Here is a 27,249-nt window from a genome sequence, read left to right as displayed (position 1 = left end):
TATTGTCCTGATGGTGTGATGATTATACAGATTATATATTAGTTTGTCAAATTTTCACAGGGGAAATTTTGAAGACGAACAAATGTCAGGGACATGTAGATGGTATATTTGCATGTACATTGAACAAACTCTAAATTGATTTCTTTTAAAATACTGAAAAATATTAATATATATATCAAATCTCTCATACAAATGCAGACTTCTAATTAACCATCTTTTTTTTTCTTTTAGAAATGATTAAATGGGATATACAGTACCTGGCCAAAAATATTCGTCATCTGAATTTATTTGCTATATATTTCATATAAAAACACATTTTTCAAAAAACTATTTTGCAGGCATTTTTGGTTGGATTTTTATCATCAAGGCATTAAAAGACGTAGAATTGTCTAAACTATGTTTGTTTATTTGGGTATAGTTATGTCTTCAGGTGTTTTTGTTTTCTCTTGATGTGAACACAAACAATAAATTTTTATAATTTAATTTGTTTGAATATATAGTGAATTTCTGAACAGAAAATAATATTTGTGTTCATCTTGTGAAAAAATGAATATGACCCACAAAAAAATATAACCAAATAAACAAATAAACCTTCCATTGATACCAAGTTGCTTAAAATCAATACAAAAATGATCCCAAAATAATTTTTTGAAAAAAGTTAGTTTTATATACAATATATAGCGAAAAATCTCAAGTGACGAATACTTATGGCCACACTCTGTAGGTTAAAAAAATAGTTTTGTTAATTTTACTTTTAATATTATAGTAACAGGTAACAATCAGACAATACAGTATATATAGCAGAACCTTGCTATGAATTTTCAAGTAGTAATATCATCATGATGAACCTGAAGGAATAATTAGCAAGTAATAATTATATAGTTTGATGTACTGCCAAGATGTTGTAGCTATAGACATTTTATAGGTTATGTAAGAACACGATCCTAAATCAGTTATTAACAGCTTAGTAAGTCAGTAACTGTAATCAATGGCATATTATTAAATGAGGAGTGGAGGAGTGGAATGGAATTGATGCTTAAGTGAATGTATTCAATATTGATACAGTAAGTTTTGATATTAAAAAAAACAATTTTTCTGTAGGTTTACTTCTTTTTTTAATTTCAGATTTGGTTTAATTGCATTCCAAGAGCTTGCTGATGAGAAAGCATTAGAAAAGGTCTGTATAAATGTTTATTGGACAATGAAGTTAGCACAGCATGGCTCTTGTTTACTGGTACTACCACAACCAATTCAATCACTTGATTGGTGGTGGTGGTGGTGGTGGGTCTTTGATCTTGTCATGATGTAGTTGGGAAAGGGAAAACTGTAAATTAAGCATTTTAATTTATAAATTAAAGGTGATTATAGGTTTAATAGGATTTCAACAGCATCAACCAGTACAAAAATATTCTATTAAAAAAACCAAATATGAGGTCTTGAAGGTGTTATCATTCCTATTTTGTTTATCCCAAGTTATCTTTTAACTTGCAGTAAGGTACAATATCAAAAGATCAGGGTCAGTGAAAAACTGTGAATTAAGTTTTTTTATCCTACATTGAACTTTTGATATCGTCCCTAACAACATAAAATTGAGGATGGAAATGAAGAATGTGTCAAAAGACAACAACGTAGTATACCCAACCAAAGAACAGAAAACATAGGGTCAGAATTAATTAAAAAAGTTGACAACTGTAAATTACAAAATGAAAGAATTTAAAAAGTAATAAGTGTCAAAATTAGAAAATTATGCAAAGAAAAAAAGATTTTTTTTGGACTGCACTTGTTTATTTTAAATTTTATTGATGCTCCCAAATTTAACTCTTGTATAAATTTTCTCCATACAGATATGTGAAGAACTAAATACTCCATCTTTACCATGTACAAAGAAGTGGTCAGGTCGAGGTGGAAAATGGAAGTTTGTGGTATCAGAGGCTACTGGTAGGATGTATCAGGTATATAACTATTCTGGTTGATTATAAGTTAGAATGGATATTACATGTACAAATTACCATAAATACTAGGAAGGCAATGGCAGGCTGCACAAACTTGCAACTACCAACATCCAAGGAAGCAAAATAATCAAGAGGGGAGCAATTCTCATTGTTTCAATAAAAAGTGACCAAAGATATAGGTACAAAGTGTTGACAAACTGGCTAATATCAATTTTTATTTGGATATTTCAGGCATAGCTATATGCCTTTAAAGTGTTTAAGAGAACATAAAAAGGATTGCTGGTGGCCTATTTGGCTGTGTGGTATTTAATTGATAGTAGTCAGTATTCTGCCAATACTATTGTAGGGAGTTTGATCCCCCTCTTTTGTGGACAGAATCTTTGGAATCCAATACAAAATGTAGTGGATTTCAGTTTGTTGATTTCGGTCAATAATTAAAACACAGACAGTTGTACTAAGAATATAGAGGAGTATAGAGTATTTTCACAACATTGGTTGTAGTAATTATAGTTAGTATTAGTGGGTATAATTAGAACTGACAAATTGATTGTTGTAGCAAAGTCACTAGGTATTTATGTTTACCTAAGAAAATTGTGTTATTGTACCACTACATCAGTGTTAATTTGTTTGTACTTAGGTGGTATATCTTATCAGATATTTACTATAGATAAGATCTTATCCAAGTATTTCATATAATATTTCTTCTGATAAACAACCCCCCTTGTGGAATTGGTAATATTCTATAATGGGGAGATTATTAAAGATGCAAAATCATTACTATCTATCCAGATATCATGGTGATCATGGAATTTGAAATAAGACTGTTCCCTAATATTATAGCATCACAATAGTAATACAACTGTATACATACATTCTATTGTAAATCTATTCAGAAAACACAATGATAATAAATATACCATCACGCTTATTGTCGGTATTGCATTATGAGACGTAATTTTGATATTTTACCTCAAAAACTGTTAGCTTCATGTAACATAGTTTGTTATTTTCGTAATATTATCGATAAATAATTACATTAGATGTATGTTTCATTATAAAACGTTATTCTGATTGGCTAACTAGCAATCTCGTGATATTCCTTAATCAATTGCATTACACAATGCAACTTTTCATTCATGATGACACGAGGTCCCACAATAAAGTGCACAGGTAAATGAAATAAAAACTTGATAAAAGGCGTGTTTTCATGATCCTATAGGTAAAAATGTAATTATAAGTATTGAATGCTTTTTTTTGTAACTTTATAGGGTTGTAAAAGCATTGACCGTGCGCACATTTTTAGTATGAAGCGCTTCCACGCTTCATACAAAATGTACTTCGGTCAACGCTTTTACACCCCAATAAATTTACAAAAAAGAGCATTCAATTCTTCATTGAAAGTCTTTGACTTAATATATTATAAAGAAGACTTTTTATGAATTAAAGAGTTCTGCTGATTGTTTCTGAGAAGTTTAAATGCATCATTTAAAAAGATTGGAAAAACAACTAATATTTATATTTCAGAGTAATGAATATAACGGCTTCCTGTATGATGTTTCACAAGGGATAACATTAAATCATTCGGCATTGCTGGAAAAACCAGATAACTCGCCTAAACCATTCACAAGGGCACCATTTATTGGAACTTTTAAGGTATGATTATTGTTGTATTTTAAAAATTTATATACATCTGGAAATCTAAGTCATCTATGATACAGCAACTTAACAACATCTTAAAACAATAAAGGCCATTACGTGAAACCACACAAGTTCCCATAAACTATGACGTCAAAATTAAAAAGTGATTGTGCTTGACGTCAGAAGGCTATTTTGGAGTAGATCTAAGGTCATTTGGAGACAAAATTCAGCTCAATACCAAAAGTGTAAATACGTTTATTATTTGTTGATTTCTTTCGTATACATACAGTTGTGATTGGACAATATTGAAATATTTCATAGCTTCAATGCCACAGTCATGACAGTTGTTTTCATCAAAGTTTTATCATCATTTGTTTTGCATTATCTCTGATGATAAAAAATACAATAAGAAGTTAATCTGTTATTTTAATAATTACACATGTATTATAACATCAACTCATGTGTTATGGTTCAGCAGTTAACGGCTCTGATCTATCATTTAATGGTTGCAAATAATCATTGTCTGGCTCTACTAATGTTTTTATAGATTATCGTTGATCATCTCAACGAGATTGATTTTCTCGCCTGAGCCGGGACGGAGAAAGCAAGAAAAGCAATCGAGTTGAGATGACTAATGATAGTCTGTTTATTGCAATTGCTATTTTACCTATCACGAAGTTGTCATTTTCATGTCAATTTCATTAGCAATTCCACAGGCCTCCTTAGTTTCTAGTGATAATTTTCTATCTCAAGCGAGGAGCGTGATATGAAAAATTATCACAAAAAAAGATCAAAGGAAAAATCCACAAATATAGCGATAAATGATATTTGCTGAGTTTTTAGCTAGCAAATGAATTATTGATGCTTCCAAATTTAACTTTATTTTACATATAGTTTTTAAATGACAAATATTAATTTTTGACTTAAGGTGGTACCTAACACTACAGGGAGATAACTCTGTAAAGTCAGCTAAACGTTTTAATTACGTTGTGTTGAAAAGGGAATATTAAGCTTCTTAATGATCAAAATTGGTTCTTGTCAAACTGATATATAACCAGTGTATTTTTTCTGACAAAATGGTTGGTTCAAAATTTTTGAAATGTTTATATTTTTGTTAAAGGGTCAAAGTAAATACTTTGTCAAAATTTTATTTAAATTAAACGAGCCAAATTAATTTTAGTGAAAGTGTTAGGTACCACCTTAAAAGTGCCTGGTGTAGAAGTTAATAAGTGACTGATTAAGAATTACTTCATTTTTTTAGATGAAGAAGTTTGATTGTATAGTTGTGAGTGTTCACATGAAGGCTACAGGTCTAGCTAATGAAGACTTAAACAGACTTCAGGAAGAAATAGATAAAGTACCACAATTGATCAAGGCCATAGAACAACAATATCCAGGTAAATATAAAAAAGAGGGAGAAGATGTGACAGTCAATAGCAATAAGTTTAACAAAAACAGAGAACACCATTGACAAAATGAAAATATTAAAAAATCAATCATTAGTCTAGAAATATCTAGGGTCTTTTCCTATATAAAAGTAAACCGGATGTGTCTGCAAATTGGTCACTTTTTGAGTATACATATACATAAAAGTCTGAAAATGACAGATTTGCAGTTTCCCCTCAACCCACATATAAGATGATACAAAACTAGTTACAATCTTAATGTACACATCCTCCCTAGTTTTGTAAGAGAATGCAGAAAAAAAAAATGGATGGCACAAACGATTATACTTCTACATTACTACACAATGGCTATTAAACAAACTTGATTTTCTGAAGTGAAAAATATTGAATGATATGCAAATGGAATTGTCAGCTCTGTTAATAATAATGTCATTTTTCAGGGGAAGAAGATATTATTATGTTAGGAGATTTCAATTTAGATCCACAGAAAGAAGGTATGTATTGCAAATCAGAGTTATATTGGTATCACGTTGGTGTCGGCGTCATCGTCGTCGTCCGAATCTTTTGGTTTTCGCACTATAACTTTAGTTTAAGTAAATAGAAATGTATGAAATTTAAACACAAGGTTTATGACCATAAAAGGAAGGTTGGGATTGATTTTGGAAGTTTTGGTCCCAACAGTTTAGGAATTAGGGGCCAAAAAGGGCCCAAATAAGCATTTTCTAGGTTTTCGCACTATAACTTTAGTTTAAGTAAATAGAAATCAATTATATTTTGACACAAAGTTTATGACCACAAAAGGAAGGTTGGGATTGATTTTGGGTGTTTTGGTTCCAACTGTTTAGGAATATTAGGGGCCAAAAAAGGGCCCAAATAAGCATTATTCTTGGTTTTTGCACAATAACTTTAGTATAACTTAAGTAAATAGAAATCATTGAAATTTAAACGCAAGATTTATCAACACAAAAGAAAGGTTGGGATTGATTTTGGGAGTTGAGATCCCAACAGTTTAGGAATTAGGGGCCAAAAAGGGGCCCAAACAAGCATTTTTCTTGTTTTTCGCACCTTAACTTTAGTATAAGTAAATAGAAATCTATGATATTTAAACACAAGGTTTATGACCATAAAAGGAAGGTTGGGATTGATTTTGGGAGTTTTGGTCCCAACAATTTAGGAGTAAGGGGCTTAAAGGGTCCAAAATTAAACTTTGTTTGATTTCATCAAAAATTAAATAATTGGGGTTCTTTGATATGCCGAATCTAACTGTGTATGTAGATTCTTAATTTTTGGTCCGGTTTTCAAATTGGTCTACATTAAGGTCCAAAGGGTCCAAAATTAAACTTAGTTTGATGTTAACAAAAATTGAATCCTTGGGGTTCTTTGATATGCTGAATCTAAAAATGTACTTAGATTTTTGTCGAGCCTGCAACTTTTGTTGCAGAAAGCTCGACATAGGGATAGTGATCCGGCTGCGGTGGCGGCTACGGCGGCGGCGGCGGCGTTAGCTAACTTCTTAAAAGCTTTATATTTTAGAAGGTGGAAGACCTGGAATCTTCATACTTTGTATATAGATGCCTCATGTTATGAAGTTTCCGTCAGTCACATGTCCATTGTCCTTGACCTCATTTTCATGGTTCAGTGACCACTTGAAAAAAAAGTTCAGATTTTTTGTAATGTTGAATTCTCTCTTATTATAAGTAATAGGATAACTATATTTGATATGTGCATACCTTGCAAGGTCCTCATGTCTGTCAGACAGTTTTCACTTGACCTCGACCTCATTTCATGGATCAGTGAACAAGGTTAAGTTTTGGTGGTCAAGTCCATATCTCAGATACTATAAGCAATAGGGCTAGTATATTCGGTGTATGGAAGGACTGTAAGGTGTACATGTCCAACTGGCAGGTGTCATCTGACCTTGACCTCATTTTCATGGTTCAGTGGTTATAGTTAAATTTTTGTGTTTTAGTCTGTTTTTTTCATACTATATGCAATAGGTCTACTATATTTGTTGTATGGAATGATTGTAAGGTGCACATGTCTAGCGGGCAGATGTCATGTAACCTTGACCTCATTTTCATGGTTCAGTGGTTATAGTTAAATTTTTGTGTTTTGGTCTGTTTTTTTCATACTTTATGCAATAGGTCTACTATATTTGTTGTATGGAATGATTGTAAATTGTACATGTCTAGCGGGCAGATGTCATGTGACCTTGACCTCATTTTCATGGTTCAGTGGTCAAAGTTAAGTTTTTGAGTTTTGGTCTTTTTATCTAATACTATATGCCATAGGTCAACTATATTTGGTGTATGGAAATATTTTATGATATTTATGTCAGTAGCGCAGGTTTCTTTTGACTGTGACCTCATTTTCACGGTTCATTGCACAGTGTTAAGTTTTTGTGTTTTGGTCTATTTTTCTTAAACTATAAGTAATAGGTCAACTATATATGTTGTATAGAAGCATTGTTAGCTGGACATGTCTGCCTGGCATGGTTCATGTGACCTTGACCTCATTTTCATGGTTCATTGGTCTTTGTTTAGTTATCTTGGTTAATGTTAAGTTTATGAGACAGTTGTAATAAAGCTTTATACTTAGGACTATCAATATAATATCAATGATTAGTATAGAAGGCGAGACATTTCAGCATGTGCACTCTTGTTGATTATTGGCACAGTTTTCAAGTTGGTCCAAATCGGGGTCCAAATTTAAACTTTGTTTGATTTCATCAAAAATTGAATAATTGGAGTTAGTTGATATGCCAAATCTAACTGTGTGTGTAAATTCTTAATTTTTGGTCCTGTTTTCAAGTTGGTCTATATTAAAGTCCAAAGGGTCCAGAATTAAACTAAGTTTGATTTTAACAAAAATTGAATTCTTGGGCTTCTTTGATATGCTGAATCTAAACATGTACTTAGATTTTTGATTATGGGCTCAGTTTTCAAGTTGGTCCAAATCAGGATCCAAAATTATTATATTAAGTATTGTGCAATAGCAAGAAATTTTCAATTGCACAGTATTCAGCAATAGCAAGAAATCTTTAATTGCACAGTATTGTGCAATAGCAAAATTTTTTCAATTGCACAGTATTGCGCAATAGCAAGAAATCTTCAATTGCACAGTATTGTGCAATAGCAAGTATTTTCAATTGCACAGTATTGCGCAATAGCAAGAAATATCTAATTGCACAATATTGGGCAATAGCAAGAAATTTTCAATTGGAGTTATCTTTCTTTGTCCAGAATAGTAGTTGAATCAACTTAAATCATTGTTTTACACAATATACAATGTCTATTCACTTTTACTACCAACTGATTTTTCTAATTTCAGATTTCATAAATAAAAATAAAATTTCTTCAAACATCTTTTTGAGAGGATTAATATTCAACAGCATAGTGAATTACTCAGGCAAAAAAAATTTAGTTCATTAGACCACATTCATTCTGTGTCAGAAACCTATGCTGTGTCAGAAACCTATGCTGTGTCAACTATTTAATCACAATACAAATTTAGAACTGAATCCAGCTTGAATGTTGTGTCCATACTTGTCCCAACCGTTTAGGGTTCAACCCCTGCAGTCGTATAAAGCTGCGCCCTGTGGAGCAACTGGTTTTATGCTAGTAAAGGGTAGAATATTCATTGCTCTAGGAAAATATCAAATAAAACAACAAGTCTCAATTAAAGTAGTTTAGATTTGAAGTGGTTAACTGGTGAAATTAATTTCATACATATACTTGGTAATCAGATTAAGAAATCAAATAACACAATAACCATAGCAAATACAGTCACTGGCCTTATCATGCCTTAAGTAAGACCTACCACTGAAAACTTTGAAATTGCACCTTTGTGCAACACTCACTGCCATTATTTCATTTCTCTACATTTTTCTTTAAATAAATAACTGCTCTTATTCTTCCTTATGGATATAATTGTATAAGTTAATACATTTTTTGTAAAAAAAGGTCCAATTCTGAAATGTTTGCCATAGCCTCTCAGTTATCCTGATTTTTAGCCCTATGCACTTTTAACATTTTTGTCTATATTAATTTAGTATCTTTACATGTACTAATACATGTATATAAGTATGCCAGATCATATTTTTTATTCTCAAAATTATTGATTTTAGAAAGTCTGATATAATACAAGCTATTGTAGGGGTGAAGAATTAAAACAATGTTAGTTGTAAATAACATTACAAAAGTCATTAGATAGAATTCAGGTATACAAAATTTAGAGTCATGCTATTTACCTCGAAAAAAAATTGAATTGATAGAATGTAAAATATTTATTGTTTCATTTCAGATTTTGATATAATGCGTAAGAAAGGTTACGAAAATTGTGTACCAGTAGGAGAATATACAAATATCAGCAATAACAACCTTAAAGGCAGTCAGACGTATGACCATATATGGATAACTAGTAGCACAAAAAAGACATTTTCAGGTATGACCCTACTACGGGTATAAACATTTCCAGTCCATTAATGTGTGTTTTGAATTGATAGTAACTAAATTTGTTATAACAGATCATTAAAGATATCTGGAAACAAGTGACCATGCTGCACTTAATTGTGCAAATGATTTTAACTTGTTCATTTAACAAAAAAATTAAAAATAATTTTGAAAGGCTTGATTCATTTTACTATTGTAACAATGTGAGGTGCCAAATAATTCCTTTTCATCATATCTCGTGCAATTAAAATCTATTTATATAAAAAGAAGATGTGGTTTGATTAACAATAAGACAACTCTTTAATAGCAAGAGACCAAACTACAAAGAAATTAACAACTATAGGTCCCTTGCACAGCCTTCAACAATGAGCAAATTCCATAGAACATAATCAGCAATAAGAGGTCCTCAAATGACAAATACAAATTAAAACAAGAAAACTAATGGCCTAATTTATGTAAAAAATAATAAACGAAAAAAAAATATGTTACATAGCAACAAACAACAACCACTGACTTGGGACATACACATACATATAGAATGTGGCTTGGCTAAGCATGTTATGGGGTAGCAAACCTTCCCCCTAATTTTTGGACAGTAGTCCAACAGAACAACAATACAAGAACTGTACAAAACAATAACCAAACAACCCACAAGATCAACAGCAACAAATGACAACCATTTAATTACAGGTTCCAGACTTGGGACAGGCACATATAAAATGTAACTGGGTTAAACATATAAGCTGGGGCCAAACCCTCCCCTAACCTGAGACAGTGATATAACAGTACAACATAAGAACAAACTATAAAAATCAGTTGATACAGTCTTAACTCATCAAATGGATACAATCCAAATACATCTAACCAAAAAACAGACTGGAAATGGTCCAGTACTTGTTAAGCTGTTTTATTAAGGGTAAAGACTTCTTGAGTGAGAAATTCTTTATGTGTGTTTAACTTACATTCATGAGTATTCATCTGCCTTCTTGTTAAAATGAAATATTTTGGGTTTTATTATTTGTGGTATTGATTGTAAATCTTAGTGTCATGTGCCTTATGATTTTTGTATACATTATTTCATAATGATGAATAATCTTGAACTTCATTTAATAATTCATTTGTATTTCTCCTGATTTTAGGTTATTCAGGTGTTGTAAGAGAAGGTCTAACAAGTCCTCTGATACCTAAAGGCTGGGGATGGGGAGGTGTTGTTAGTGACCATTGTCCAGTATGGACTGAGCTATACACAGGGAAAGATTTCGATACAGCAGACTTAACCATCACTCCAGATGCCATCAAATTTACTCTCGATGGTTGATTTTGAATTCTGTGAAAAAACCACATAGTGAATCATATGAACAATTGATATATAATACATGTATATATTAAAGGGGCCTTCATCTTACAAGGCAGCAGTAAACAAAATCCAGCTTTCGATTATAGAATAATTCTTTTGTTTTCCACTTACCACACATCAGGTATCCTCATCTGATATTCACTGAGGGATCCCATTCCAGAGGAGTAATTAAGGATGTTCTCTCCTCCTGTTTCTGACTTTTTGTCAGATTTTTGGAATCCTCTATTTTTACCCATGCAGTGTCATGAAAATCTTTGCCTCTGACCCAACTATTATTTTCATAATTTGATTACTTATAGTTTAAAAAGCCATTTTTGTTAAACTTATAAAATCCTTGCTATTTTTTCATAATGTTTGAAAGAAAAAAGGTTCCAATGTTAAATGTAGAAAAAATATAGAGAGAACCATTTTCCGCCAAATTTTCATAATTTTGCAGTGGAAATTGGATCAAGATTTTACTTAAATTTTAACCACTTGCTATTTAATTGCTCCAGGGAATGGGGATACCTACACAGTGTCGGATCATGATACCATGTGTGCTGATGAATTTGGGAAATTTAAGTGTTATTTTGTAACCTCATAACTATCAATTATAGAAAGTTATTGGAAAGCATGTGTAAAATGGTAGACAAGAATTATAAGTGGGTTGTATAAGGAGGAGATATTATACCTCAGACAGAAGATTTTTATTTATAAAGTATTTTTTAAAAGAGACGTATATTTATATATCAAGAATTTCTAATGAACACAGATGCCAAACTAAACACATACTCGCAGAAAAAGATTTTTTTTTAGAAAGATTTTATATATCTGGACAAATATTTGCCAAATTGTTGTTTGGAATAAAATGACATTATATATGAAAACTACTTACTGTTTAAAAAAGAAGCTATAAATGCAATAATTTGTTACATGTATTATTTAACACATTTGAAAAAAAAACTTTGCTTGCAAGCTGTTTTAAAAAAAACTTCATCAATAGTAAAAAACAAATTAAAAATATTTGATTCTTTTATGAAACAATTAGAAAAAGTAAATTATGATGAAAGAGGAAAGGCTATTTATTAAATTTTTCTCTCACTTTTTTGTTTCAGCGTTTTTGAAGATATGATTTTTAAACTTATTGAAATTATGATCAAGCAACATTTTACATGTTTATATTTATGAGATTAGTATAGTAATTGCAATAAGAACTCTATATGGTAAAGCAACAGTATTATATGTATTTTATTGTGATGTTATATAAGTTTTATATGAAGAATTGCTATTGTACCACACTGAACAAACTCGCTGCTGGCGGTAAAATATATTAAAACTAAGATGTTTGATGTCAAGATTTTTACAAAAAAGATCAGGTTAAATTGGAAGTTAGATATTTAATTGAAAATGATAATTTATATCTTTTCTCTTTTTTCCTATGTTTTGTTTTTTTCAATTGGGCTGTTAAATATTCTTCACTGTGTTCTATATAAATTATATTTTTGGTACAAATTTGTAACTTTTCAAAATGAAATTCTACTAATTAAAACGTTTCTTTTGCACAATAAAATATAAGCTCTTACTTATACTATTTTAAAAGAAATCATGTTGAATTATAGATTTCTTGTATATTAAGACTTTTCAGATGGCATTCTAGAAATTTTTAATCTAGTCAAACATTTAAATTAGATTTTCATTGAAAGTTAGAATTAGATATATACTCTATTTTTGAGTTTAGATTTGTATCATGGTACAAAAGGGTAAAGAAATTAATGTCCTTCTGATAAATTTAATGATGTGAACCTCATCATATTATTCATTATAAAAAGGACCAGTAATGTTGGTGAAATTTGGCAATATCATTTAAAAAGTATTATGTATCCATGTCATATTTGTATATGCATATATAGATTTTAGTTATCAAATTATCATCTTTTGATGCATCTATCCATGTCATATTTTTATATGCATTAGATTTACAGTGAGTTGACTGTTAGTGTTGCTCTCCACCAATTGCAACTCATTCAAAATTTTGACCAAATTGCAATTTGTTTTATTAAACCAAATTGTTCAACTGGTCAGAATATTGAACAAATTGTTCAGTCAAAATGTGAAAGTGCAAGGTGATAAAATAAAATATACTTACAATCCTATAAGACTTTAACTCCACTTTAATGATGTTGTGACAAATTTAGTTTATCAGTTTGTATAGTTATATTATAGTCATTTCCATGCTGAAGAGGAACTGGTTTTTTTGAATTGCTATAAAATTGTCCAAACTAAGCTTTCATATAGTTTTTCTTTCTAAAAGTATTCTATATTTATAAGAATCAGATATCATTTTAAATAAAACATCATATATTCAGTAAAATATGTGTGAAATAACAATATGCTATTGATAAGTTTTCAGGGGAGATAACCTTAAATATTATTCTTTTGAATAAAGACTTTTTGAAAGAAAAGTTATTATCTCCCCCATGGAAACTTCCTACAAACATATATTGCAATTTTACACATATTTTACTGAATATGAAATGTTTTAATTCACATAATGTCTGATTCTCACAACATCATTAAAGTGGAGTTAAAGTCTTATAGGATTGTAAGTATGTTTTATTTTATCACCTTGCACTTTCATGACTTGGCTGTGGTTTTCTACAGCAGTTGGTTCAAATTTCTGACCAGTTGAACAATTTGATTTTAAAAAACAAATTGCAATTTGGTCAAAATTTTGAATGAGTTGCAATTGATGGAGAGCAACACTAACAGTCAACTCACTGTAAGATTTCTGGTTATTATCTTGAATTATGTTTAATGCAAATCTTTATTTTTAATGCATTAGATTAGAGATTTTAATATAATATTTGGTTACATTAAATTTACATATTCATATTTTATATCTTGATGACTAGTACTTCATGGTTACTGAATGCTATTCCCTCTACAAAGTGAAAGCTATGACGCAAACCTAAGATCACTTGGTCTACAAGAATTCATGAGATCTAGATTTAGTGTATATAATCAGGGCTGTTCAATTCAAACATATTATAAGGTAGTTAAAAAAACATTTTTAATGGTCAAGAAAAAGGTAAAATCACAAAAATACTGAACTTCGAGGAAAATTTAATTGGAAAGTCCCTAATCAAATGACAAAACACATTAAACGAATGGACAACAACTGTCATATTCCTGACTTGGTACAGGCATTTTCAAGACAACCCCATGGTTTAATGATAGCATGTGTGGGAGGTTTTTGACTAAATTCCTGAATATGTCAAAGCAGACTTTAAAATTGCAAGTAACTTTAAAAAAGATTTTAGGTCTGACATGCACCATTTTAGATTAAGAACACAAAAACTTCAGTTCAGAGTCTGAATAATGTTTCTGAATAGAAAAGAATTTTTGCAGACTATCGCCTTTTTAACTTGATTTAACTTTTTTCATCAGCTTGTCAATTTAGTACAAAAATAAGATATATTGACATCTTGTTAAGAAGTTATGAATGGTTTACTTCATTTGAACTGTGGTGTATAGTTGTCTCCCTTACAATCGTTTTTTACTTGTTTTTTATGGAACAGCCCACATAACATTGTCACAGAAGTGTTGTTAACTTGTTGTAATTGACTTGTCATAATATAGGTCAGAATGTATTATTTGTTTTGCTATTTTTGCCACATCATATTTTTACATATTTGCGATATTTTCACAGTAATGCATTTTGTTTTTTCATACAATGTTATCATTTAAATGTCTCATTTGCATTTTTTAATTTGTTTTTCATATTTTTTATATACTTTTGTAGCAATATCCAATGCAAACTTCAACTTTAATAATTGTTTATCTGTTATCAATGCAAAGAGGATTTTTAAACGAAAATCTTATCAAATTTTTAGGTAAAAAAAGGTACATGTTTTCCCAATTTCAATAATAAAATTAATATTTGAATGAGATTTTTTGGAAATATTTAGTATCAAAGCAGATTTGAACAGTAAAATTATTTCTATTCATGTCCAGTTAAGGTTAAGGAACAGTTAAAAATGAATGTCCTGCAAATTTAAGTAATATGAACTTGTTGTATCTATTTCATTTGCTTATTTTGAGAATATTCATTCAGAAGTATATCAGAAAACAAAATAAAATAGATAACTGCTTTATTTTGTTACTTTAATTTTAACACGAAGAAATTTGTATGCCAAGTCGATCAGAATAAGAAACATCATCTATTACTGTTTTAAATTTGTCTAAATATAATTGTGACTTGGATGGAGAGTTGTCTCATTGGCACTAATACCACAACTTCCTATATCTATTTTTGGTTACAATTGAAATTCTTCTATACATCTAGTCAATTGCCTGTACACATAATTAAAGGCCAGTATATTCTAAAGATTTCACAAAATTGAACTCATTCAAATATAGGATAGCAGTATTCAAATGGTTAGAAAATCAGTTAATGTAGGGAAGAAATCAGAAATGATAGCCTCTCCAGTGCAAAAATCAGGACTGGGATAAGATAAAAAAACTTTATACCGTTTCATTGCAGAAATTTTGGAAGTGAATAAGAAATTCAAACTATTCCATCGCATTGCAGTTAAGAAAAAAGGAGATCATAATAACTTTTTTATTGCAACAATTATAAATTTTATATTCGATTGCAACAATTAGATAATTTAAATGCAAAAATCTGTGTAAGGAAATCAGTATTTTATACCCTTTTCATTGCAAATTAAGGTGGGTAGGAATCAGAAAATTACAGTTTTGCTTTGCAGAAATTTTAGGCCTGACACATGCAATTGCTTATATATTACATGTATAAATAAGCCATTGCCTTCATTATAAAACATTTTCCGCTTGAAATATGCCTTATCGTATTTATAGATGAAGACATATTGGTTATGCCAAAAAAAAGTCTGTTAATACTGTAAAAAGATTTATATTTGCTGTCAGATTACGACAAGTAAAAAAGTACATAATTTTATCTAATAAAATACTAATGAAAGAGAAATTATAAATTGTAAAATACAGGGTATATCAGTATAAATTTTGTTTGTTGGAAAGTGGTGAAATGAAATTAAGAAATTGGAATTGATATTCTGCGTCATTGATAACACTTTTTATATGTATCAAATTATTAACTTATGCTGAAGAAGCAATAGATTTTTGTTATAATTTTTTGCTCAAATAAAAAGTGATATAAAATTTTCTTGCTTTAATACATGTATTCCATCTGGCTAATGAAGTTATTTGTGATACAGATTGTGTATTGTGTTGATTAAATATTTCAGGAATGAATCCTCATATCAGTGGCTAATATAAAAGTTATCTCTTTAGAAAATGAAGTTTATTCCTATTAATTGCTCCCAACACCGAAAGTAGAAAAATGTACAACACTTCATTAACATTGATATCAGACATTTAGTAGTCTCTGCTGAATTTATTACCAATTTATCTAGATTCAGGCCAATTAGAAGATTGAAATATAATATAAGCACATTTCTTTTATTTAAGACCTTTCTTTGAAATAAATTCAATTAAGACAATAAAATGACTTGCTTTCCTCCAATTTCCCAATTGTGATATCATGGAAAAGGGAATCATGTCTGATGATGTTCTAAGAATGAAGCTCTTTTTGCATTAAAAATTGATTTGAAAGGAAGGATTAAGCTTGTCTGCATATAGTTTAATATTACTAGAGACCAAATGACAACAGTTCTTTTGAAAGTTACAATTTGTGAATTGTAAAACATTTTTGTGGAGCTTTGTGTTTTAAAATAAATTTACACAGTCTCAAGTTGACGAATACTGTATCACAGTATCTAGTTATATGAAAATAATTAGTTTATTGATACTTAAATATTTCCATTAAATCCCAAAGCTTCGGCTTGATTTTCTATTTCTGCACATTTGTTTCTTCAGGTAAGGTTTCTTGTTAAGTGTCTGTCTGATTTTTGGTTCTATTTCACATTCATAGTTTGGAGTTGTTATTGGGTAATACCTCATTTAGTAAATGCTTGTGAAAATGAAGTTAAAAAATAAAAATAAAAACACCATAAGGAGATTATGGAAAAGGGTAGCAGTTTTCAACTCTACATGGATTGAGTATACGCAAATCAATCCATAAACATTTTTCCTGAAAGAGGGTATAAATAATCTCCTGAAATGTATCAATTTAGGATCTTAAATTTTCAGTTTTACCAGTTTTAAGTAATTGTTTGTGGTTATTGACATAAGATATGATTCAAAGTACACCTATTAATTCCAAAAACACAAAAATCAACATGATTATTCAAAATGTTTCTTTCAATTGCATTTGATTTTTTGTAAACATAAATTGTTGGAGATACTGGTCTTATAATAAAGAACACTAGTTAAACATCATACTTATCGGTGGCATTCAAATTAAACGTGTGGAAAACGAAATTTATAACGAAGTAACTGAGTTTTGAATAACAAAATTCCTAAACGTGACATTTTGTTGGTTTATTGCACAACATTTTCAAAACAGTAATTTAGGGAAAAAAACACAGAAGTGATAAGACATAAAATAACTAATTTACCAATCTTGAAAAAAAATAATCAAATCGAAAAGAATAGTATATGAAATTTTAGGGCCGAGATCACTGTTTTAAAGAAAGCTTATAAAATCAGATAAATGGTATAACTTTATAATTTGAACAACTTTCAATTTGAATTTTATCTTTGATATATTATAAAAACCTTGTATTTTTTTGGCTTTGTTCTTCAAACCCTTTCTTGACCAAACAACAAGAAAAGATTGCCTCACATATTAAATGTTAAAAGTAATGAGACAGAATCTAATATATCATGAAAATATGATTTTGACATTTTTTTGCAATTGAAGCATGATCTGTAATGACAATTTTATTATCCACTTCCCTCCAATTCCAAAATTGCTTCCTTCATGTCTGCACGGATACAAACAATCTGATAGAATAAAACGAATCGCACTCAATACCGAGCTCAATACTCAACTTGTATCAATGTTAACATATTAGTTTTGTGATTGTTCAAAACCTTCAAACATGAATAATGACCTATTATATCCGGACACATAAATCCTATTGACCTAAATACATCAAATTTTAATTGTAATAATTCAAATGAATATGATAACTGTTATATATACTCAACTATTTATTATTAAAATATTACTGATGATTTATTATTACACGTGATTTAAACCATTTACCTTACGTTTGTATTTAGTCTTTACATGCTGTATACATCGGCATTTAAATTATTTACAAGAGTATCTCCAATGTTTGTACACATATTTTGTACACGTTTAAACACCTTCCTGTTAATAAATGAAAAGTCTGACTTACTTTCAGATAGTACTTTTATGTACATGTATATAAACAATGAAATTGTATATAGGGTTTGAGGAAAAATTTATGTTTTCTCTTTGTAAAATAACGTTATAATAAGGAATTTATAATGTTATAATATTTATTGATTTAGGATTTATTTAACTGGGATATTTATAGACGGATTTATCATTACTTTGGAAAATTTCATTCATTTTATGGTTTCAACATGGGAATAGTGAATAGTTGTTTTGATTGTGAAAGTCAGGTTGGTGAAGTTGAAGAGAAGGAGGTGAAACGTAACTACGAAGTTACTGAAACTATATGTATGAACAAACATTTATCTGAATCCACGGAAAACATGATAAATTTATTAGAACCAATAATAACGATTATAAAATCTTCCTCTCGACCACAAGTGACACAGTTTAATTTTAAACATAAAAACAAAGGTGTTGTGAGAATAGCTAGTTGGAATGTGGAACGATTTGACGAGGACAAAGCTAATAATCCCGGAGTGAGAGAAGTTGTTTGTATGACAATTCTAGAAAATGGGTAAGGTTCATAACACAAATCTTCTGATAAAGGATCAATCCACTTTCCGGTTGGAATTTTCCTTTGAGTTCGGTATTTTTGTTTCTCTACTTTTTGTTGGGGAAAAAATATTTTTAATTCGATGGCACCTTTTAGTTATTTTTATTGATATTCTCATGATTCTATATTAGAGATAACGCTTTTGTTTTACTTTCTTTTTCATGCTTGAACGTTTAAAAGGCTTTCGTTTTCAAGTGTGCAGATATAGCCGTAGAAAACGACGTCTAAGGAATTAGCATTGATTCATTTCAGTGTTTTTGCAAAAAAAACCCTAAAAATCTTCAACTGAGATATTTTTAAATGTTCATATATTTTAGAGTTAATTTTAGCGCATGTTTTAAAAGAGGGACGAAAGATACCAAAGGGACAGTCAAACTCATAAATCTAAAACAAACTGACAACGCCATGGCTAAAAATGAAAAAGACAAACAAACAACAGCACACATGACACAACATAGAAAACTAAAGAATAAACAACACGAACCCCACCTAAAAACTAGGGGTGATCTCAGGTGCTCCGGAAGGGTAAGCAGAAACTGCTCCACATGTGGCACCCGTCGTGTTGCTTATGTGATAACAAATCCGGTAAATAGTCTAATTCGGTAGGTCACATTCATGAACGGGAAGGGAATTGTAGTTACGACGTAAGGAACATATCCGATATCATTTGTGACAGGATGATATTATATGACAGGATGAAATCGAATTTAAAATGTGCTGAGAATACTTTGAATTCATACTGATAACAAACTGTCATAACAAAATTTCCGAACTCTTAGTTAAATTCAGGAAAGAGAAGGTTATTAATTAATACTACCAAAAGCGAATGCCCGACTATGTGAACCAACGGAACGAATGGAATAGTTATAAAAGGTACCAGGATTATAATTTAGTACGCCAGACGCGCCTACATAAGACTCATCAGTGACGCTCAAATCAAAATATTTATAAAGCCAAACAAGTATAAAGTTGAAGAGCATTGAGGATCCACCAAAAAGTTGTGCCAAATACGGCTAAGGTAATCTATACCTGGGATAAAAAATCCTTAGTTTTTCGAAAATTCAAAGTTTTGTATATGATATTAACATTACCTGTTCCAATTTGACTGCACCGGATTCGCATATCGACCAACTGCTGCTGGAGAACAACCACAAGCAAGTTATCAATATACTTATCATAGATACCAGGATTAAACTTTGTATCAAAGTGTAAAATGATAAAATACAGTTTACTTCAAATCATTAAAGTCTTCAATTTAATTTCATTGTAGCTTACTGAATTCACTCTTATTTCTGATTCTTGTCAATATAGAATTTCTAATGAACTGCTATATGTGTAGAGCAACACTTGCGAACAAGCCACAGTCACATTTATTTGGTTTTCATGACAACCACTGCAATCGAACTTTTTGAAAAGAATTGATATGATTTTCACCTGTACGCGAAGTACTGTCGATTAACCAATTTGTCCCTGTCCTATAAAAAGACAAACATTTATAAAAGTGTATTTAGCTGTTTAATTCAGCAATTATTAAACGTGTTGTTTTCCATTTTTTACATCACTGGTTCGATACCTCTGCTGGTGGACTATCAGTCCCCGAGGATATCATCAGCTCAGTAGTCAGTGCTTCGGTATTGACATGATTTAACAAACTTTACTAAAATTGTCCGTTAATAAATTGTGAAATTAATGTGAAACAAAGGTTTCAAATACCTCAGGCAAAGTTAGCTTTATATGAATTTGGCTATTTATTTTAGGTTTTTGACATATAGCTCTTCAACGATTTTCGGTACTTATCTATCTTTGGATTTCAAATGTTTGACTTTGAGCGTTCCTGATGAAGGTAAATCCAGAGAAACGTTTCGGAGGCAAGAAATTATTAAACGTGTTGTTTTCAATTTTTTAATTATTTGTTTCTTTTAGGCTTGGTTTGGTTGCATTTCAAGAGCTGGCAGATAAAATGGCATTAGAAAAGGTATATATAAAAAATGAAATTAAAAAAATTATATCAACCAACAACTGGAATACAACTGTTTTATTCCTGACATCACCTTAAAAAATGGGTTAGCATTGGTTTTATAGCTACCCATATAACCAACCTAGGCATACATTATTGGTTAACGTGCCGATAAGTGGGATCAGGTCGGATAAAATTGTTTGAACACCCATCATAATTATACAAAAACACTGACTTAAGCAATCCACATAATCGTTCAAGACTTGAAATAAAGAGGAATGTTTTAAGTAATGAAATAATAGACAATTAAAATAATCGCAGACATGAAATTAAGTTTCTTGCCTAAAATCATGACTCCTATGTGGTCCCAAAATTTGTTTTTTCTACAATTTTGGGTCTTTTAATTCTTTTTAACCTATCATAACTTTATGTTGTTTATAGATATGCGAGGAGCTCAATACTCCATCATTGTCTTGTACAAAGAAATGGCATGGACACCGTGGAGAATGGAAGTTTGTGGTGTCTGAAGCCACTGGAAGGATGTATCGGGTATGTTCTATTGTTTTAATATGTAGCTAAACCACTCACTTGGTATGACACTTGCATATAATTCCATTATATTGACTACAATGTGTGAGCAAAGCAAAAAGACATAGGGTAAAAACGTCAAAAATGTGGAACACAGGTGTCAACATCGTGTTATCATCTTAATCACTATATAAATAAATAACCGTATTGAAAAGACAAACAAAACGGCATATAAACAGAATACATGAGCAAAACATCATCGCACCATTAGGTAAGTTTAATTAAAAAACCAAGTGAAAGAAGATTAGCCATTTAGAGCTCAATTATTAATCAGTGATAAGAATTCATACCATAGCCAATTGGTAGAAATAATGTAAAATTCACAAAAGTTCGATAGATATAATTTGTATCTCAATAAATCTATTTCCAGTTACGCCAAATTAGAAAACAATTTAGAGGAATCAAATAAGAAGAAATATCGAGTTTGACCGAGTAACTTGCATGGCTATAATTCACATTGTTTACTAGTAGTTGAGACCGTACCATTAACGTTTAATGAAGCTAACTAGGATTTTCTTTTAATGAATTTACCAAACAAATAAATGTGTTTAAAAATATTGCAGAGTAATGAATATAATGGTTTCCTTTATGACTCTTCACAAGGAATAACCTTTAATCATTCTGAACTGCTGGAAAAGGCAAAAAAGGCACCGAAAGCATTCACCAGGGCGCCATTTATTGGAACATTTAAGGTAGGTTAAATGAATTAGTATAAAGACAAATATCTTTTCAGCAGGTTTATCCTATGAAACATTGCTAAGAAGTATGAACAAATTTTATTGTTTGTTATGGAGATACTTTATCCATAAAGCATAGTTAATCTGTTCATCCTTTCGGAGCACTTGAGATCAACCAAAGTATATTTGTGTTATTGTTGCTTAGGTTTAGGGATCTGTGTTGTGTTTTTGTTTTCGTCGTTTTTCTTTTGGTTATGACGTTAACTGTTTTTCTTTGACTTAATCCTCTTCAAATAATAGTGAACTTGAAATTGCGAATACCATATAAACTTAACTATAAAAGGGTTACTTTGTGTAACTGCTGCTCCTACAGTTAATGTTTTTGTATTTCGGTCTATATGATATTCTTAAGAATGATATCTTGTTGTGAATCACACTATTGGAGGCAATCCCTTCATCTAGTATGAAGTTTTGAGTTAATATCGAGAAAGGTTATAAATCGGACCACCGACTTACTGAAGCTTTTGACAAATTTTAAATATTCCCGGGCTTGTATTTCCTATCATGATTTCCTTGATATAGGGTTGTTGTCCCAAGATAGCTGTTAAACCAAGAAGTTATGGTCGACATCACGAGTTGATTGACCGTAACGAAATATCTGTTTCACAGTTCCTTATGTCGTAACTATAATTCCGTTTCCTATTCCACGAATATGACCTATCGATTCAGACTATTGATCTGGTTTGTAATGACATGAGCAACACAACGGGTATACTTCCGGAGTACATGATATCAACCTCAGTTTTCGGTGGGTTTTGTGTTGCTTATTCTTTAGTTTTCTATGTTTTGTCTTGTGAACTATTGTTTGTCTGTCTTTATATTTTTGAGCCATGACGTTGTCAATTTATGTTCGATCCATGAGTTTGTATGTCCCTCTGATATCTTTCGCCCCTCTTTTAAAGACACATCACTATCATTTAAAAGACCTAATCATAAATAAGTGTATCAGTTTATTGGAGATATACATACTATAGTAAAGGTCCTCATGTTTATTAAAAAGGAATTACCTGTCGAATTCATGTTCATGATTTGATCGAAATACTGACATTCTATTTGTCACATACTAACCCCGTCACAATCTGTATGTGCTTGCCTCTAGTCAAAACCTGTAATACAGTGGTTGTCGTTTATAGCTCTATAACATATTTGAAATTCGTTTATTATTTTTTTACATAAATAAGGCTGTTAGTTTCCTCGTTTGGACTGTTTATTTGTTATTTCGGGGCCTTTTACAGCTAACTATGCGGTATGGAATTTTTCATTGTTGAAGGCCGTACGATGATCTATAGTTGTTATTTGCTATGTCAATTGGTTTCTTGAGAATTGTCTCATTGGCAATCATACCACATCTTCTTATTTTTATAAAACAGTTATCCCAACAATACAAAATTTAAAACAGTATAAAAAAATGCTTGGTCTCGTTATAATGTATCAACCATTCTTCCTTATTTTTTTAAAAGGAACCGTTTATAACCCGATATAAAAATAGATAAAAACATGAACAAAAAACAAGTACGTGCAATCATAAAATTACATTTTGTCTATGTCTGTCTGATCTCATGTTATAGATTAAAAATATATGTAAAAAAAGTTTTGCCTGTATGAGAATGATTCTTTGTTGGCTGGATCAATACAGGAAATGGATATTCCTGATTTCTCTTTTGTAATAATTTACAATGTTGCACTTTTCATTTGGCTCAAATACAAGTCAAATGGAATGTTGAATGTTAAAGTGAGAGGGTTAGCGCTATAGAACCAGGTTTAATCCACCATTTTCTACATTTGAAAATGCCTGTACCAAGTCAGGAATATGACAGTTCTTGTCCATTCGTTTTTGATGCGTTTTGTTATTTGATTTTGCCATGTGATTATGGACTTTCCCAATTGATCTTCCTCTAAGTTCAGTATTTTTGTGATTTTACTTTTTTTGAAAGAATACGGATTCAAATGACGGTGAATTATTGATTCGCAAGCAAGTAAGACATAGCGAAAGTGACACAAACTGACTGTTAATGGCGACAAATTATAACTAAATGCAACTTATATAATTAACGTTAATCTGGGATTACTGCTGTTTTTAGAGTGTTTCTAAGTTTGTCAATTCAAAAGCATTTTGGAATCTATTTAAGTTAAATGAATAAATAGAAAGAGCAACAATTCTTATTGACTTAACTTGTTTCATCAATTATAGTTCATTATCCTGATTATGTGTTGTCAACTGATTTCATTAAGTGCATTTACATAGACTGACATAATCAGCATGATTTCATTTTACTACCTTTTTTATGACAACGAATATGTTCCAATCGTCGTTACAACAATCATTCATCTCCGCTTGATTGCGCACCACCAAATGAGACTCATCGCCATGTACTAACCACGATCATAATGTCGGGTGGCACTAGTGCAGCATGATATGCTTAGCCGTGGACCTAAATTCAATTCAATTTTTCACTCAGTGTGGTTCTTGTTGTTCAGTCTTGCGTTTGTTTACTTTATAATCTTTGTAAAGGTTTTTGTCGTTTTGTCGTCAGCCTCTTTTTTTGACGTGGTGTCGTCCTTTCAACTCGACTTGCGTAAAGAATGTCAGCCTCTTTTATTTTTTATTTATAATAAATGAGTTACAATTTTTACAGATTAAAAAATTTGACTGTGTTATAGTCAGTGTACATTTGAAAGCGACTGGTTTAGGTAATGAAGATTTAAGCAGACTTCAAGAGGAGATCGATAAAGTACCTGAACTGATTAATGCAATTGAACAGCGGTATCCTGGTAAGTAATATGTTTTATTTTTCAAAATGCATGTGGTATACAGCAAAGTTTCTTTTGATTACTGATATATATATATAACAATGAGTGGAGATATTTTGGAAATACGACCATAATTGTAGCTATCCTTAAAGGCGGCTTTTAAACAGATTTAAATTTCCAATAGGAATTATGCTTTCTAAAATTCTCAACGTTTTATTGTCTTTTAGTAGTCATCTCTGCCTCTTTCTTATGTAATATCTTATTTATTAGGCAATAGTTTCATCCTAGATACAAGTCTCGAAATATTATACGCTAGACGCATGTTTCTTTTACAAAAGACTCATCAATGACGCTCAATTCGCTGTCGTCTACATAACCCAATTGGTCTAGTAAATAAACTTATAATAGATACCAGGATTTAAATTTTGTATTAACGACAAACGCGCGTTTCGTCTACAAAAGACTCATCAGTGACGCTTAATTCCGAAAAAGTAAAAAAGGCCAAATAAAGTACGAGGTTGAAGAGCATTGAAAACCAATATTCCTAAATTTTTTGCCAAATACAACTAAGGTGATCTATTTCTGAGGTAGGAAAGCCTTTGTATTTCAAAAACTCAAAGTTTTGTAAACAGTTGATTTATAAATATTACCATATTAATGATAATGCACGTCAGCACAGAAACGCTGGCTAGATTTACCTTTATCAGGAACGGTTATAGCCAGCAGTTGAAGAGCAGCTTTAAAACTATAAGAACCTTGAAATAGCCAAATCAATATATGGTCAACTTTGATTACAAGAGCCAAGTAAATAAAGACAACAGTAGTATACCGCTGTTCGAAACTCATAAATCGATAAAAAAAAAAATCCGGGTTACAAACTAAAACTGAGGGAAACGCATTAAATATAAGATAAAACAACGACACAATATTAAAATGTAGCACACACAGAAACGAACTAAGCATTAGACAAAATCCGATGAGAATAACAAATATAACATCAAAATTAAAATACATGAATTTGGGATAGAAAAGTACCGTGACACGTCTTATAAGAAACTGAATCAATAAGAGGACTACTTCTGTATTTCTTTTGTTTGTATCTAAGTGCAGCATAAAATCAAAGGTAAAGTTATTTCCAGTTGTCCTAAACTGTTTTAATACATTTGATTAACTTATTTGTATTTAAAACCGCTTGTTGTTTGCAGGAGAGGAAGATATTATCATACTGGGAGATTTTAATTTAGACCCACAAAAGGAAGGTATGTAAAACATTGTAAAGTTCAACTTAATCAATAAGTAAAATGAACAGGAGAAATTTGATGAAGAAAGTTGCCGGTTTAAACTAAATGTCGTTTTCCTTGTGTTTAATTTCAGTGCTGATGCACAAAACCCACATATATTTGTAGCCGCTCTTAAATAACGCCAGTTGTATTCGAAATCATAAACTGAGAATGCGTTGAAATTACTGGTTTTGCGACTTGGGGTCACCAATAGCAAAGGGGTTTACTCGGGGGAATATTATTGAACATTCAATAAAGGATAAGATTAGATCAAATTTAACTTATTAATCGGAGAAAAGTTTAAACTCTCATGAGGTACATGCAAACAACTTAAACTAAAACATAATATAAAATCAAATGCAACTGATTGAGATAGTTATGGTATTATTTGCAGATTTTGACATTTTACGGAAGAAAGATTATGACAATTGCCTTCCAGTGGGTGAATTTACAAATATAAGCAACAGCAATCCTAAAGGCAGTCAAACGTATGATCATATGTGGATAAGTAACGGCACCAGAAAGGCATTTTCAGGTATAGAAGAATATAATTTGTTGCCCTTGACATTGAGATTTGATCATTTACAGGTATTACATCATAGCCCAGTAGTCAACATTTCGGTGTTGACATGAATATCAATATAATGTGGTCATTTCTATAAATTTCCTGTTTACAAAACTTTGAATTTTTCGAAAAACAAAGGATTTTCTTATCCCAGGCATAGATTACCGTAGCTGTATTTAGCACAACTTTTTGGTATTTTGTATCCTCAATGCTCTTCAATTTTGTACTTTTTTGGCTTTATAAATATTTGGATATGAGCGTCCCTGATGAGTCTTATGTAGATGACATGGCGTTTAAAATTATAATCCTGGTACTTTTGATAACTATTGTAAAGGAACAATAGTAACAAGTATTCATTAAAGTGTATGGAACTTAATATTTGCTTCTGTTGAATAAGTTTAATTATAAATTACAAACAAAGTAAGGAAAACATTTGTGTTCTATAATCAATAAATATCCAGATAAAAAAGAAGGTTGTTTAGTTTAAACATATTTCAGTTGCTGAATTAAAGCAAAATAGGTAAGACACAAGTAAGTAATACTTATGAGGTCTTCTCCATTTGGAAGGTTGTTTACAGAACGAGTGAATCTAATAGAACATTTTGTTTTATATGGTATTTATAGATATAGTGAAAGACAGACAGATGACCAACTACATTTATCTAT

The 27,249-nt window shown here is 30.7% G+C and overlaps 1 protein-coding gene across 1 annotated transcript in view; it reads left to right on the top strand.

Moving 5' to 3' along the window:
• LOC143078501 (endonuclease/exonuclease/phosphatase family domain-containing protein 1-like) overlaps positions 1–27,249 on the top strand; it is a 75,213-nt gene that overhangs the window by 18,904 nt on the left and 29,060 nt on the right. The window contains exons 3-17 of the mRNA XM_076253364.1: positions 1,126–1,177; positions 1,845–1,952; positions 3,477–3,605; positions 4,852–4,987; positions 5,437–5,490; positions 9,299–9,439; positions 10,587–10,760; positions 11,299–11,375; positions 18,266–18,666; positions 20,629–20,680; positions 21,104–21,211; positions 21,814–21,942; positions 24,624–24,759; positions 25,944–25,997; positions 26,413–26,553. Coding sequence (XP_076109479.1) covers positions 1,126–1,177; positions 1,845–1,952; positions 3,477–3,605; positions 4,852–4,987; positions 5,437–5,490; positions 9,299–9,439; positions 10,587–10,760; positions 11,299–11,375; positions 18,266–18,666; positions 20,629–20,680; positions 21,104–21,211; positions 21,814–21,942; positions 24,624–24,759; positions 25,944–25,997; positions 26,413–26,553 — 1,892 coding nt within the window. The remainder of the gene's footprint in view (positions 1–1,125; positions 1,178–1,844; positions 1,953–3,476; positions 3,606–4,851; positions 4,988–5,436; positions 5,491–9,298; positions 9,440–10,586; positions 10,761–11,298; positions 11,376–18,265; positions 18,667–20,628; positions 20,681–21,103; positions 21,212–21,813; positions 21,943–24,623; positions 24,760–25,943; positions 25,998–26,412; positions 26,554–27,249) is intronic.

This window comes from Mytilus galloprovincialis, chromosome 6 (genome assembly GCF_965363235.1).
Source record: "Mytilus galloprovincialis chromosome 6, xbMytGall1.hap1.1, whole genome shotgun sequence".
NCBI classification, from domain to species: Eukaryota; Metazoa; Mollusca; class Bivalvia; order Mytilida; family Mytilidae; genus Mytilus; species Mytilus galloprovincialis.
This window is presented reverse-complemented; position numbering and strand designations above follow the sequence as displayed.